The 17500-nt window shown below is 41.7% G+C and overlaps 1 protein-coding gene across 4 annotated transcripts in view; it reads right to left on the bottom strand.

Moving 5' to 3' along the window:
- LOC311049616 (receptor-type tyrosine-protein phosphatase gamma-like) overlaps positions 1 to 17500 on the bottom strand; it is a 396229-nt gene that overhangs the window by 116132 nt on the left and 262597 nt on the right. For all 4 annotated transcript variants that reach the window (XM_084063299.1, XM_084063300.1, XM_084063301.1 and 1 more), the window contains exon 5: positions 1461 to 1556. In XM_084063299.1, the coding sequence (XP_083919425.1) occupies positions 1461 to 1556 (96 nt within the window). The remainder of the gene's footprint in view (positions 1 to 1460; positions 1557 to 17500) is intronic.

The following is a 17500-nucleotide window of genomic DNA, read 5'->3' as shown; positions in this document are numbered from 1 at the left end:
GGTAGAAGGGTGATTGAACAGAGGGATGGAGAGTGATTGGAGAGGGAGAGAGAGAGAGAGAGAGAGAGAGAGAGAGAGAGAGAGAGAGAGAGAGAGAGAGAGAGGGGGTGAGTGTGTCTTATGTAGGCTTTTAAGACAACTGCCGACTATAAGTGTTTTCAAGTGTTACTAGAAATACACACATACAGTATGCGTGTGCGTGTGAGAACATGAGTCAAATAGAGGGGAGAGAGAGCGAGACAGATACAGAGGATGGAGAGACGGAGAGCATAAAAAAACTGAGAGAAAAGAATATAACCGAGAGGTAATGGTCCAAGTAAATGCCCACTTAGGCAATCGATGGCCTCAAATGAACTTTTAATCCTGCCAATTGAGAATGATAGAGTTGACAATGATCCCAACCCGCCCACCACTCAACTCAATGGGCCAAGAGGATGGCAGAGGACTTTATTGGTAGCTGGCCTTTTAGCTTGATCTACAGTTTCACACTCCACGCCCACACACCATTAAAAGACCTCTAACGCTGAAAAAAACACCTGTTAGCCAGCCTAAGACAAATACTGAAATACCAAGGAAGAGCAGCAGTGCAATTAACAGGATAGAAGAGAAGAGATATGCACGTACAGTACAGTACAGTACATACTGCAGGCCAGGGCACTATTTTCTTCAGATTCAGATGCTGCTAATGTTTGCACATGCTCCTATAATTTGACAAACCTCTGTAGCCCGTGGTGTAGTGCGTGGTGTAGTGGTGCGGCCAAAATTATTTTCTGCCTGCCTCAGTGGCTGGAGCAATTGATCTGAATTTCCACACAGCCATTGACCAGTACCATGTGCACCTAACAGCGAAGCCCGTTTTCAGATTACAGATCATGTGCACATATCCCCCCACAGGTATGGTCTAGTACAATGAATTTGTCACATACAGTAAAAACATAAATACTGTAAATATTACTAGAAGTTCGGGCCGCTACGCGGCCCGAACGTCTAGCGTGACGCGTCGTTCACTTTGCAGTGCCACCTTACAGGCACCTCACAGTGTGAGAGAGAGTTTTGTGCTCTCCTAAATCCACGGCAGGCTTTGAAAGTACCCACTTCAGAAAGAGGTGACGTGCATCACCTCTCCAATGACCAAAACCCACTATGGAAGCCGTCGAACTGGTGCGATCTGACGGCATCCTAGAATTTATAGGTAGGATGTGATGTCATGACGTCACACTGGCGTTGTGTCCATATTCGGGACGACCGTCTCATCGTGATGTCAGATTACGTCACACTGGCGTGATGTCAGATTACGTCACACCGTCACACTGGCGTCGCATACGGACAACCGACATGGCGCAGGATTCAAATTGTATATATAGATAAGCACACACACACGCACACGCACACACACACACACACACACACACACACACACACACACACACACACACACACACACACACACATCGTCCCACCTGAAAAAATACAGCCATGGCTGCGATGATCCTCTTCTCTCTCATGGCTGCACTCAGGCTGTCGAAGTCGTCCGAGTTGTACATGTATATCTGCATCTGTTGGAGAGAAAAGCAGAGAGAGAAAGAGAGAGAGCAGTTAAAGAGATGACCGATCAACCACTTAAACCCTATATACTTCAATGACCGAGGTCCAAGAGGGGTCTACACTTGGCCCCCTCCTGTTTCCCGCTACACACCATATATCGCTTCACCGAAAGTAGCTTATCTAAAAGCGAGCTTGTAGATCGTCTACTTTTGCAAAACGTTGGACTATCATGACATGACGCTAGGGTTAATTTGTTTATACTGTACATCATACACATGGTCTGTTGACGTTAATTCATGAAACAGATTCATACAATATGGCCTTTTCTACCCTTCAGGCTAGACAAGCCAATACTATATCCAATACCCCCTTGCTGCTGCTAGTGTGGTAAATTACAATGTCTTAAAAAACGATTTTGTCTTGCAGTAATTATGTAACTCCACAGGAGTTGGAATGAAATCATTTGGAATAAAATCATTTGTTTCCCCTAAAAAGTACTTTCTATAACAACTGGCATCATTTTGGACAGCTGCAATATGCTTAATTTCTTTCAGAGAGTGCCTCGGCAGATTTTTCAACTCCTATGCAGTGTGCTATTTGTGTGCTATAGGAGGAATGATATTTGGAAGAAGCAGTCAGGGATTTCAGTCTACAGCTGATACTTTACATATCCTTGTCTGTAGACACATATTTGCAACTATTCATTCTCTATACTATTATTTACGCGTACAGCAGACACTGAGCAGGCAGCAAAAGATCACACACTATTTTTATGGTGTGGCACTGAAGGCACCAGCTGTCTAAAACAGAGTTTGTATGTGTATATATATATTCTTCTTTACAAACATTACTGGATGTGTGCGTATTCAGGGGGCAAAACTGCTCTGACTGAAACATGCACTCTAATCAGCTGTCCGCGAATAAAGTAATCTAGAGCAGCGTTGCAGTGCATGATCACATGATCACAAGTACAAGTCCGTCTCAAACTAGAAAGCTGTGTTCCAGATGCTGTAAAGAGCGCTGTGTTCTGCCCGCTACAGTAGTTGCGCAGCAGAACCCCGTCTATGTCCCCTGAGTAGACCCTCTGGTATGTCCCAAGGAAAGTAGACCAATCATAGTGAACTGCACAGCCCAGCTGACACTGCTACACTAATCATTGTCCCCACGAAAGTAGACTGTAGGGTGACATATTTAAGCGCAACTAGTGCGTAGTCACACCTATTATACGCATCAAGCTAATCGATGCACACAGGATGAATCAGTCATCCCTACACACACTCGGGGAGAGACTCTTTCATGACAGTTTGTTAGTGGGCCATGTTGTAGAGACTTGTGGGTCACCTCTTTGACTTGGTTGAGAGTCCTTGCCCCATTGGTTTAACCTAGCCGTGCCCCTTTCCAGATTTTTTCCAGATTTACTGTCCCTTTTGACATAACTTTTGAACCACCAAATGTGTGGGTCACCTCAATAGATGCGATGGAGAGCCCTTGTGTGATTAGTCAATAGCCTATTTGATAGTCCATATATTTTGAACCACTTGTCGTACAGACTTATGGATTCCCCCACTGGATTCAGTTGATCTTCACTGATGTTGTCACAGCAACCGCCTACTACAGCCTAGCAACCACCTGTTTTGCACCTACATGTACCAACAACCCGTTACATAATAGAAACCACCTGCCAACACCCAATCTCATCAGTTGCTATAAACTCATTTGCTCTACTTAATACATAATACAATATTTAACTGCAGTCTGTGTACGTTTGCTTTGTTTGCCGCATATTTTGTGTGTTTACACACAAAGTAGAATTTATAACCAAACCGAAGCAAGACATTTTGTCTATCCTCTTTGAATTTTGTTGACTTGAGTAGGCTAAGTGTCTTCTGTTGCTAAATATTTATTATGTCTGTTGTACTTTCATCTAATTCCTTTCTGCTGAAACAAACCCAAATGTCACTTTTGGGGTAAATTAACCTTCTTCTAGTTACATTCAGACTGTATTTGGAAACTCATATTATTTTAATAGGGCTGATTTAATGATATTCTAAAGGTAGTGCCTCACAGAAAAACCCAATTTGGGCTAGAGTGATTGCATACGGGCACTTAATCTATTTTGATCTCATGGATACCTCGACAAGACTAGGGCAATCTATGTGGGTCCTGTCATTAAAAGAAAGCGATTATTTTCTTTACCCATAAATACTGCACTGATTGCTTAACCTGTTATTGGCTGAAGTTCATGCTGCTTGGTCTGACCCTGCACTATATACTGTAAGTATAAGAGTGTCTGCTAAATGCCTACAGTATATTGTAATTATATGCTGTACAGTATGAGGTAATTTAATAGCTCTGACCTCCACTCTATCTATTGTATATTGTGTACTGAATCAAATCTATTGAAGACATCTTACAACCTGCACGCTTGCTTGCACACACACACACACACACACACACACACACACACACACACACACACACGTGCGCGAGTGCGCACGAACGCACACACTCCCACGCATGCACACCCACGCATGCACGCACACACATCAGAATCGATTTAAAAATAATTTTAATCACATATAAAGCACTACACGGGCTGGCCCCAATTTACATATTTAAATTATTGAGCCCTCAGGACACTGTGAGATCGCTCAGGTCTTATGATCAAGGCCTTCTAACTGTCAGAAAATCGAGACTAAAAATAAAGGGTGACCGATCCTTTACAGTCGCAGCCCCCACTCTGTGGAATCTCCTATCCCTGGCAATAAAAAAAATGCAGAGTCAGTTAATTATTTTAAAAAGCTGCCAGAAACTCACATGTTTCACAAGTACTTTGTCTTACAGTGTTGTATTGAAAGGCACTTTATGAATAAAGTTGACCTTACCTTACCTTTCACACGCGTATGCACACACACGTGCATGCACACGTACGCACTCAGACAGACAGACAGACAGACAGACAGACAGACAGACAGACAGACAGACACACACACACACACACACACTGAAACACACACACCGAAACACACAAATACAGAAATTTGCCTCTCTGTTGGTTGTCATGGTGATACTTAGAAATGACGCACACTGACGCAGTCAGCTCCTTTCTCATACTTTCATGTATGTATTTTACAGACATCACATAACCATTGCAGAATGTACTGTAAGTGTGTTTGTGTTTGTTTGTGTGTGCACACACACACACACACACACACACACACACACACACACACACACACACACACACACACACACACACACACACACATGCATACTAAGTACATACAGTATGCCTGTGTTTACATAACATCTCCAGTAGAATCCATTGTGCTTATGCAGAGAGCATTCTCGCCTGCCAAAAGCCATTTTCTGGCATTTTGTCTTTGCCAAGATCACTGTCTCAATTGTCAATATTTTCTCTAGTAGCATTTTTCACTGTTGACTAATCCTTCTATAAAGATCTGTGAGCATCCGTATGTCTATACTGTGTGGTAAACAGCTGTACAGCCTGTTTGGTGGATTTCTACACTCGATTTTATTTATTTGTTTTGTTTTGACTTCGTGTTTTTAAGTTCAGTTCCTTTTGTTTAGTTTTTAAAGAAGGTTTTCTAGTTTGGTTTAGTATTTATTTTGTGAAAAGGCTTAGTTTTGTTTGTATTAGTTTTAGTGTTGTTTACGTTTTTCAATGTAAGATCGAGTCAGGGGTGAGATTCAAATAGCTCAGAAAAATAGACAGGCTATTTTTGCTATTTGTAAGAAAAATATTGTATACTGACAAAGACTAAAATGAAGGACATTTTCTCTATGATTTTAGTTAGTTTTGTAAACACACAATACAGTTTCAGTTAGTTATCAGGTTTTTTGGGCTAATTATTTTTTTATTTCAGCTAAAAAAATGTTTTGTCAATTCATTGCTTTGTTATTTCGTTGGTGTGGTGAGCTGTAATGACACATTCTCTCACAGAGAACAGGTCTTTACACACAGGGAGCATGAGGAATAAACTATCTAAAAATATGTCGAATATTTCACATCAACTATAAACCATTCATACAGGCCGAAATCTTGTTTCCAAAAATAGCCATAGCATAGCAGTGTAATATTCACGTTCTGTGTGAATGTATTCAATCACTCATGACACAAACACTTTAAAAAATATATATTTTCGGGGAAATGTATTCCCCAAAAAACTAACACACTTTCCCCAGTGTGTAAGGACCATAACCACTTATACCCTTGATTCTTAGTAAAACGGACCTGAGTTGCAACTGTACTTCAATTTTTTTCACTCTACGCCAAATCTGTGATCTGCTATTTTTGGCAGATCGTTCACCCCAGAACAGGGATGCTGGGGTTCAAGTAGTTAATTGTGAATACTGAGGATCACACTGACTTTTATCACTGAGCACAATGACTGAACAGGAATTTCCCTTGAGGAGACCAATAAGAGCTGACAATTAATTTAACTCAGAGATGAATTAACACAGTGGTGCTATTATAGATTACGATTACAAAAGCCAATTATGAGAAAAAAGAAAATACAAAATATGTGAAAATAGCTATCCAGTGCTTTGTGAGTTTGTAAATCTGCTATGTGCGCTGCGCAACACCATCGTATGACAAAGAACAGGGTTTAGATGGTTAGTGTCCCAGTACAAAACCAGTCAAGAACATAGCTGTGACAGATGTGAGTGATGGGGAACCTGCATCCCTAATGGCTGCAAAAGGAAAAAACACATGTTGATACACACAGGAGAAAGGGCTTTAAATGTACATTTTGTGGCAAAAGCTTTAGTCAAAATGCTAAAGATTACTTTTTGTTGCTCTCCCTCATGGAGCTACTTGCGGATTATACCAGGGTCAGTCCACCCTTAGGTGAACACGCACTGACCCTCTGCACCTTAATCCCCATGTATAACGCACAGACTTTTTTTGTTTTTTTTATTTTTTATTATTGCGCTCTTTTTCTCTCTAAGCACCTTAGCGTCTATAAGTACTGTATATCATGCACAGTACACACATTGCTGCTATGCTCAGGCACCTTAGTTTGTCTCTTATCTCAGGTACTTTGTAAATATGTAGATAACTTGTTTTTGGCCTTCTATTGTTCTCTTGTTGATCTCCTTCCCACTTGCCCCCTACCCCTCTTCTTTTTCTCTCTCCCCACTCTTCTTTCTACGGAATTTAACGTTGCGATGGGAGTGATGTACAAAAATTAATTTCACCCACTTTTTTACCTTGTAAACCTGTGATGTGACAATAAACCTGATTCTGATTCTGATTCTGAAGGATCATAACTTGAAAGCTGCAAAGTACACTTTGTGCATACCTTGTGGTAGTGTGTCAACGTTACAATAATCCCATAATTAAAAGCATGGCGACACATGGGCATGACAGTTTAAAATGTTACAGACAGTTGTATTGGATGGTGAATGAGAGTACTGAAATTGCAGGGGCAAGTCTACATTATGGTGACAGTTCTTGGTTTTAATGGACCACTTCTGTCTCCCAGAGCGAACGTTTCTAAAACAGATGGCTTCTTGGGTCTGCATGGGCAGCAGACATCCATTCTGTCCTTTTGCTTGGCCTAGCCTAGGAGTCAAACATACCCTTTATGAAGGGTAGCTAACAGCCAATGGCCCACTTAACATTACAGACTGCACAGATGTGCTGGAAAAAACAAAGCAGTAGGATGAGCAAATCCAGACTATAACAGAACTGGAAGGAAAATGTGATTATTGATGTATAAACATGGAACAGGATTGTTTTGAGATATTGATCTTCCGCTGCAACAGGAACAGCATGTTTTTTTTTTGGTCTGGTCAATGAGAGGTTCTCATCTAATTTGATGATGATGATAATGATAATGATAATGATAATGATGAGGATGAGGATGAGGATGAGGATGAGGATGATGATTCTGAACTTGAGTGACTTGGCTAAGTTCACAGAGTTAAATACTCAGTGTTCATGTATCCATTTGTAACTCTGAGAGTGTACAAATGAAACCCAATCAATTTGGTAAATTAACAATTCTTTTGCAGTGCACAATCAACCACAGGGGGGAGCAGCTGAGCAGGAGGGGAAGACTGGATCATTTAGAAATCACTCCTCAAGAGAGAGTCAAAAGATTCAAGAGGGTTTTATTTGTCACTCACTCAATCAGGTACAAGCAACAAAATGTTGGTGTGGCATGCTCTGTAAGACCGCTAACAACAACAATACAATATAACAAGATCCTAATAATGATAATGCTGGATGTAATACAAAGAAGAGATTTTAAAAAAAAACTTTAAAAAAAAACACTTCAGCAGATAAAAATAAAGTTGGCAATAGTACAGGTAAAAACTATTTTAGCAGCAATCATCTCTACAGTTTTAAGCGCATTCAGCATTAGATTGTTAGCAGCACACACAACACGTTGCCACCCACAATGTTCTTGGACTCGTCATTACTGGCCATGAAACCACAGTGTTTTGGAATGCAAATCTCACCAGTTTGGACAGGTAAGCAGCAGGTAGAAGAATCACTGGGATACAGGGGTGGGGGAGTTGAGGAAAAGGGAAGAGCACACAGGCCTGTGGGTATCTGGACTGACAGGCAGGCACACAAATTGGTTCCTATTCCTAAGTAAATGTGATAGCCACTAGCAGATTGATGGGGTGATAATATGGGTAACAGGGAATCAGGGCTTGATTCTAGAGAGGGAGCCTGTGAATTGGGGAATTGGTATCCGAGGAAGGCAGCCAGCGTATAAATGACCCTCTCCCAGCCCAGAGGTAGTGACGGAAAAATAGCAGCCGAGGACGCTTTGGATTTGCTGTTATTGGATGAAGCAGAATTGAAATCCTTTCAGTCACGGAGCAGTTCCTGGATGATGCTGTTGTGTACGGGGAGCTGAATTCTGCCTGCATACTTCATGTTTAATCTCCCTTGGATGAGAGATATGAATGCGACTAACTGCTGGAATATATTGTAAATCAATATAACAAATCGAAGAAATAAATAAACCTGGCCTTAAGATCGGAGATGAGTCAGTTGAGATTGCAGCCTGCATCTCCGTGTCTTCACTCTGCCAGCAGAACGTTGCGTGTGTGTCACTGCTCACTTAGCATTTGGCCCTTTGCGATGCTCCCTCCATATTCATTGGGTAGAGACAAAATTCCCACTTGCAAACAACAAACCGAGAGCATCTGCCAGTTGTCGACACAGGCAGTGTGCTCAGAGGACTGCCAGCCACATTGTTGTACTGCTGTTCAACCACTTGCTAAACTGCTGTGTAAGGGTGGTATGGACTGTATTTTACAAGTAATGTTACAAAAGAGGGGACACGCACAAACGTATTACATGCAGCCAGTCTCGTATGAAGGTCGACATGTGGGAAAAACCCTCAACATCTAAGTTATATAAATAAATGATGTGTAAAAGGACTCTCCAGCGTGTAGGCTTGTGTGTGAATAGCTAACTGGAGCACATCCATCAAATCTATCAAATTATGGATATGAACATCAAATATTTACATATCATTATTTATGAGGACATAAAGTAATAGGTAATTAACTGGTATAAACTTTTACATTATTCGTTGATTGATTGTTTATGATCCTGTGTATATACGGTATGCAGATATGTATTGGGCCACTTGTTGAGGTATTACTGTTGTTGTATTGTGATAATATATATTCAGTATATATACGTACAGTATATATATTTTGCATAACATACTGTAAATAAAAAATGGAAATAATGAGCATGTGATGGTACTGCCATTCAGCAACAAAGTCTATAGACTGAATTAGATTGTGTCAAGTGTCTACGGATGAACTGATTAGCTAGATTCTCACTTTGTGTTCACTCAGGAATGTAGGAGTTTTAGTAATGGAATTATATTAAAATTCATGTGTGCTGAAGGCTGGGTAATTGTATTAATTCAAATTTATGACTACTTTATTGAATTTATTAGATTCGATTTACAGAGTCAACATGAGTAAGTTGAAGCCTACTATTAGAAGTAGGTCTTAGAAATGATAATGCAGGCTGTACTTTCTGTAGATGTCATGCATGCTTAACCCATTAAAACTGGGATCGCATCTGTGTAACCACTTAAACCACTATTTTATACTTCAATATACTTTATACTTGAATGGCTATTTAAAAATATCAGATCTACAAGCTCGTGACAATCGTGAAAATGTTTGCAAATCTTTGAATATACATATTTTTTAAAGCAACTCAAATCCTTGCTTCTGGGGGTCCCTGGAACAAAATATTTTTAGATGGGGGTTGGCGGCCAAATACATATCATTTTGGGAATCCTTGACATGAAAAAGTTTGAGAACCACTGATATATATAGCTAGGATTTAGAATACATTTTGTAGAATCAGAACCTCAGGCCTTAATGGGCTAATACTGATAGTATGGTTGATAGTGAGTTTTACATTCATGTAAAGTTGTATTAAAGGTGCTGTATGTGATATTTCTTGGTTAAAACTAAAAGTTTATTGTTAATACGCTCTACATTCTGAGACTAATCACTGCTGTAGGGTTGTTCAGTAACAGGGGTCTACCCATCTCTACAGCTCTTTAGTAAAGAGTGCAACTTTGGGACACCAATTTTATCCAATCAGGAAGAATCCATTCATCAGCTTCAATGTTATAGTGTTCCAATTTTGTCAGCTAATTTTTGTTTCATCAATTCCCATTTAACTTTTTCATCCTGTATCCTGTATGAGTTTTTCCACATTGGATGAAATTGGCATCCCAACCTGAAAATGTATTTTCTGCTTACTAGCTGGAGAGACGAGGAGACACCTATAACCCCTGTAACGGCTATTGTTCCCCCATGGTAGTCTTATCTTCATGTGTGTCTTGACAACATGAGAATATTATCTTTCTGAAGGCCGAAGAAGCTGGACATCATACACCACCAAAGGATCCACCACCCTCACATGATTTGCCAGAGAAGAGAGGACAACACATACACGACTACTGAAAGAGAGCGGTAAGCATGGCTGGAAGGACAGAAACCATTGGCTGTACAAAAAGGAGGGTAGGTTGGGATGCAGCTCATGCCGAGATGCAAATACTTTGTTAATGTCTGACAAAGGCAACATTTTTCTTTTATGATGAATGGATCAATTGATAATTATTTTTCTATGAGACGATTTAAGAAAACAGCTGTCAAATCTAGATTATTGGGTGGTGTATGAGTTTAATGTTAGTCACAGACACAGGCCACATGCTTTGCCTATGCATCTTGCCTGCTTCTTTACCGTGTTCGCTGACCGTGACCCCTTACTCTAAACGCTGGTGTGGTTTGTGCCTCACGGCGTAATGAATAATAAATGTGTTTGTCTGTGTTTGTTTGTTTTGTTTTAGTCTGGTCTCTGTGGTATACAGTATAGTGAACCTATTTAACTAAATAGTGGTTACGAAGATGAACGTGGAATAACCTTGATTTGATATTGTTCTTTGGAACATTTTTCATCTCAGTCAATCTTTATTTGTCCGCTTTGGTGCTGGTATTTGTTCTATCATGTGTCCACTGTCCATGTATTTCAGCTTTTTGTCAAAAGGGCAGTCTAACCTAGAATGTTGTGGTTATGTGGTCAGAGCTTTGAATGGTCTCACGTTTCTCAACACCTTGTGATTGCAAAAATATGAGTACTTTGTTACTGACGTACATCTACAGTATCAATAAAAGGATGTAAGACCTGCAACGTATACAAATATCAGTGAGAGGAGGAGTGACAACAAGAGAGAAGGGAGAAAAACTGAGAAGAAAAGAACATTAGATCAGAGATTGAGTTGCTTTGCTTCCCTCTTCCCATCAGGCACGAGGGGAGGTTGTTTGGCTACGTCTTCCTTCCTTGCGGTACAACAAACAGCCATGTTTTTCCTCTCTCAAAAACACTTCTGAGAAGACAGAGGGGAACCCCTGCTGCTACACAGACAGGAGAGGTGGGCGGAGGTCCACTTCCATGCCTCTACACATCTTCACATCAGACAAAAAGAGGTGGCACACGCTATCCCTGGCTTGTGCGGGCCAGGAGACTTAGCTTTCACTCACAATCAATGCCAGAGGATAGCTGATAGCCAGGTCAAGGTCCTCGAGTTAAAAATACATCTCCTTCTTCCTCCACCCTTCCTAGAGGAGTGTGTGAAGTGTCTAGGTGTTGAGTCTGCTCTGCTCAGAGCACAGCTTTACACAGAACCAAACAATCTTCAAAGAAAGCCCCAACGGTTAGAGGACGTGTGCACCCGGCCTCGCTCATTACAGCCAATCAAACTCTTCCTGTGTTGCTGTAACCCAGTGGTGTAAAGTAGCAAAGTAGCATACTCCCACAATGTTGAGGTACTTTTACTTTACCAGAGTATTTCCAATTGTCTATACTTTTACTTTTACTTCTCCACTACTGTACATCTCAGAGGCAAATATTGTACTTTTTTCCTTCCCGATACCAATTCTGATAACCCACAACCCATAACTTGCATATCGGTCGATACTGAGTACCGATCCGATACCAGTGGGTACTGAGAGTGTATGTAATGTTCCAACATTTGTTCCAACTCAGAGTTATGGGGGTCCTTGAAAGTTTGAGAACCACTGATCTAGGAATGGAAAAAAAATCACAACTGTTTTTTACTAACTTGGATCTGCAAGTTATTTTACTAACTTGCAGATCCAAGTTAGTAAAATAATAACGTAAATAGTACAGTAAGAGTATAAAACAGTTGTGCAACATCAACTGAAGTATTCAAAATATTACTGACATCATCATGTGATAATGGCAGAATGGCATGGCAAACTCGCTGATACCGATATCAGCATTTTAGGCAGTATCGGCAGCTTTTCGGATACTGGTATCTGTATCAGAACAACTCTAGAGGTACAGCATCAAACCGAACTGAATTACAATGGGATTTATTAAGACTTTCAAGCCAGCATGTGCATCATGAACTTGAACGTAAAAAAAAAAGTTATGCAGTATGAAATCCAGGCTGAAATAAAAATACACGAATGCTCTTAAAAGAGTCAGGGATGGTTTTCTCAGTGAGCTGCCATCCCTACCTGAGCAGCGAGCTCCACCACAGTGAGTAATGGACAAGACAAGAGGCTTGCAGTCTTGAATGACTGACATCTTTTATCCTCCTGCTAGACGGTAAGACACAGCAAGCGCCTCCTCCTCACAGGGAACAGTGAGAGCGATTATAAAGGCTGGCGATGTCAATCACGGTGGCCGACGCACTGGTGAGTGACGCACACTGCATTGTGTATTCCCTTTCCAGTTGAAATAAAGGCACTTTTCCAATTGAGTGGGATCCATTCCAGTGATCGCTAGCGGTACTGCTGAGCAGAGAGTAAGGCCATGATTTAAACTTTGTCGTATGCCTGTGTCGTTTGGCTGAAAAAGCCAATCTGCAAGCTCACAACGCGTTGCGATGAAACACGTGAGTTAACCCATTAAGACCTGAGGCCGATTTTACAAAATGTATTCTAAATCCTAACTTTTGTTGCTATATCAGTGGTGCTCAAACTTTTTCACGTCAAGGACCCCCAAAAGTATATGTATTTTGCCGCAGACCCCCATCTCAAAATATTTTGTTCAGGGGACCCCCAGTAGCAAAGATTTAAGTTACAAATTTGAAAAAAAACATATATATTCAAAAATGTGGTTTTTCGATTCGGTGCCGCGCTATGAGCTTGTATATCTGCTATTTTTGAATAGCCAAAGCAATCTAAAATGACACAGATGCGTTCCAGGACTTAATGGGCTAAATCAGCTATTTTCAGCGGGCGAAACCGTCGTATGACGACATATAAACTAAGCATTAGAGAATGAAGCTAGTGCTTGTGCTCCACTGTTCTAATTACAAACTGGCTGATACAAACGCTGTGATGATAAACGGGTTAATAATGGTGTTTCAGAGCTCCACTGCTTCAATAGGGCTTTTACAGCATGTCCTTGTCCTTTAGTTTATGGGCCCACGCAACCGTGGACAACAGCACACAACAACCAACACAGCTGTACTACGTGCCTCTCTATCCCCATTCTATACATGTTGCTTTTACCAGCATGTTGCATTCTCATGGAATCAGGCGTTTGCATGCGTACTCTTCTTCCATACTCCCCGACTATTAACAGTCCATAGATACCATTCATTCTTCACAGTAACACATACCTTATTTACATTTGTATGTATGTTGTATGTATGCTCATGTATATACTTTACAGACGTGTATAGTATACAACATCCATACTAGGACATGAGTTCACACGCACGCCCACATACACACACGCACGCACGCTTACTGGAGACACAAGCTCGCACATACAGCACACACACGCACGCACACACACACACACACACACACACACACACACACACACACACACACACACACACACACACACACACACACACACACACACACACACACACACACACACACACACACACACACACACACACACACACACACACACACACACACACCCAGAGAAGTGATCTACTGCACTGTACACCATGAAGCATTAATATCTGGGAACGCAAGCGCGGGAGACAGACTCTCAACATTAACGGGTGGAGGTGATTAATCAGCCAGCCCATACAGCTGACATTTTAATGCATCATTATTATAGATACCCTAAGTGGTTTCTTTGGGAGGGGACGACCAGAGGAGTTAGAGAGAAAGTCCACCTTAAAACAGAACATGTATACGTTATGAGTTATATCAACATCTGAAAACTTTATCATCTCTCTCTCTCTGTCAAGACAGAAAGTAAGAAATACCGTACTCACTTTGTTGACATCTTGTACCAGAGAGAGACTGAGAGGCTGCATAGCCAGGAGCCTACACTGTAATCTCAAATGAGCACTATATGGATTTTACGGTGTAGCGATAATGACAAAGTGTGAGAGAGACGGTTTGTTGTTGTTTGTTGTTGAGGTTTAAAAATCCCATGTAGAGTCTAATAATACATTCCTAAATCAATTCCTAAAATCTAATTCCCAGTGTATGTGCAGCATTCACATGTCATTGAAAATGGGTTGCATTAATAGAATGGAGGGTGGGGGGGATAAGACTTCAACAGCGAAGTACCAAACTGAACAGAACACACAGTACTTCTTCAGTGCATAAATCTTTCTAAAAGGTATCCATCAGTTTGAAGTGGTTCATGTCCACCTGATGTGAGCTGCATGCAGCCCTGTTACAGGGACACACCGCTGACCTTTAATACAGTTCTTCCTGGCTGTTTATTGACAGCATGGGTAACCCAGGCAACATGTAAATGAATGAATTAATTATTTTCTTAGCCCCATAACGTAGTCCAAAACTAAACAACCCAAAAGAGAACGGCACCCCTAAACCCTGCAACCACTCCTCCAACAATATTGTGAAGTACGGTCTTAGCTCTCTTGTTTCTATAGCTTCAGGGGACTTTTTAATGTATTTATTTTACATAACAAACAATGATAAACTGTTTGAAAGCCTGCAGGTATAACATACTGGAACTTGGTTTTAGGGTGGATTTTCTCTAGGAGAAAGACTGCTATTGTCTCTCGGTCTGTACCATCCATCTTGTGCTGCATTGCCTTTGACTGACACAGCCACTTTAGTCATCTCTACACTTTATTCAATTATCAACATGGGGGGAGGATTGGATGGAAAAATGGATTGACAGAACCTTGGTGAAGCCATTTTTCAATATTTTCCCTGTCCTCTCGTTGGCTTGCTTTAGTGTGCATGTGGAATACCCACTAAAGTAAACATGCAGGGAGGGAGTGAAGGCTTTGTATGCTGGTATGGGCAGATGGTCGACTCACATGGCAAAAACTCTCAGTTGCGATGCGCCGGTTATAAATCTAAAGAGATAAGAACATGTTATGCCTGCTGATGGGAATTTGGAATGTATTGTATAAAGGATCATCTGTGCTTCGTGTTATTATTTCACACAGTAGCTTTAATGGAAATCATCAATGTGACACATGTTCAATTAACTCTGTGTAGCAAAAGGGAGGATTTTTTACTGTGTACACACAAATGCACAATATGAACACAGCAAAAGTGTAACAGACAAAAGAGACAAAAGAGAATGCAGTCGGTAGACACTGCGGAGTGAGTCATAGTAGGAAGCAGGGTGGGATGTATCATACACCAGAGCATGGATGTTTAAATCAAACGTAGCCAATACTCTTGCCAACATTCTGAGTAATGCTGAAGATGTGCTAGTGCATTACTGATACAGTACGCGTGTCCACTTTCAGGGGATGTGAGTGTGAGAATGATAAATGTCATAGACCTACATCTGCATGAAACTTAAGCCAGATGAAAATATGTCAACTATGCTAATTTAGCCAAGGATATTAAGGTACATTTAGGGATATTTATGATCACCTCTATCTGCACCCACCCACGATTATTATTCTGAAAAATCGTTTAGCCCTGCAGGTCCACATCACTGCACTGGATTTCTCCAGGCTATTTTTGAGGTCTCATCTCATTGCAATTCCCATGGCACCGTGTTCCACTGGCTCCGGTAAGGGTGACAAGTGAGGGAGATTCCAACCCAATTTCCAGAGAAAGAATTTTGGCACGTTACGCGCCTGCATCTGAATCTCGACGTTTCAGGGCGCGCCGTTAGCAGCGGGCTTGCAGCAGCCCTGTGAGGTGCACCGAGCGAGGCGCATGTGCCCACATCGAGCGCTGAGATGGCCGCGCTGACCAGTCAGCGCCACCCGAGTGGCATACTGATAGAGTGGGAATCAGTTGTTTTGAAATTGCACACAGGATCGAGGACTGAGTCGACATGGTCCACGTCTGGAAATGTTGATATGTATTTTTTTGTTCAGAAACGTCTACCCTCGACATATCTGTGGTTTGCAGAGATGTAACATGTCATGTTTTCCTCTGGCGACCAGGCTGGAAATTCAAAAGGCCCTCGGCTGACAGAGGCCCAGTAAATATTAATGGATCATAGGATTTTACTGTTTAACCACTTAAACCCTATATACTTCGTTTCCTGGAGTCGCCCAAGGGTCTATCCCCCTCCTTTTTTCCTCTCTATACCATTTTCTTTGCCAAATTATTGCCCCAGAATAGGGGCGCTAGGGTTCATGTGGTTTAAATATACGGTTTTCTATATCACTACACAACAGTATGTTGGGAGACCAGTGTGATATTCTGTGGTGTTCGCACAAAGAATTCTCTCCTCTCCAAACTCTTCCTGTACACAGATTAATTCATCCCGACTGCAGAGCCACTTTGTTAAAACCACGTGTCCTGTATTCTGAAGTCTGCTGCTCTGTTCTCTCCAATCCACCTTCAAGTGTCCCGTGGGAGAGTGCCACCGCCTCAGGACGAACATCTAAAGAGTCAGGGTGGCAGGGGTGGCACTGCAGCTGTGCTCCGTCCCCAGGCGCTCTGAGACTTAGGACGTGTGGTCTGTGATCCTCTGCATCCCGGGGAAGGTGGAGGGGGGCGTCTTAGCATACTTCAGAAGGCTGTGCAGGAACCAGCAGACAACAGGGACATTGTCTGTGAAGTGGATGTCCACACAGAAATCAAGCAGACGTTTTGATGTGGTGTCTCGTGAAAACAAGAACCAGGGAAGGGTTTTGGTATTCCTTGCTCGGTTTTTCAGTGCTAGAGAAGGCGCCGTCCATCAAAGGATGGACACACTACGTCAGTGCTCGCCTGGCACAACGTGTACGCCATCTCTCATATCGCTCTCTCTGCGATGGCTTTGCCAAACAGGTTTGAGACGGGGGGGTTGGGGGGGACGGGTACAATCTGGGTTATGAGATATGTTTAGAGTGTGCAGGCAACCTCTTGCAATCTATCTTAAAAACCCAATTGAAATGCATTATGTGAGAAATGGGCCTGCGAGTCAGCTGTAGCTTTTTCAATTTCACGAGTGTTACTTTTTCATAAAAGCAGGAGGTAGTAAAAT

This window comes from Gymnoscopelus microlampas (assembly GCF_963454915.1).
Source record: "Gymnoscopelus microlampas genome assembly, chromosome: 7".
Lineage (NCBI taxonomy): Eukaryota > Metazoa > Chordata > Actinopteri > Myctophiformes > Myctophidae > Gymnoscopelus > Gymnoscopelus microlampas.
This window is presented reverse-complemented; position numbering and strand designations above follow the sequence as displayed.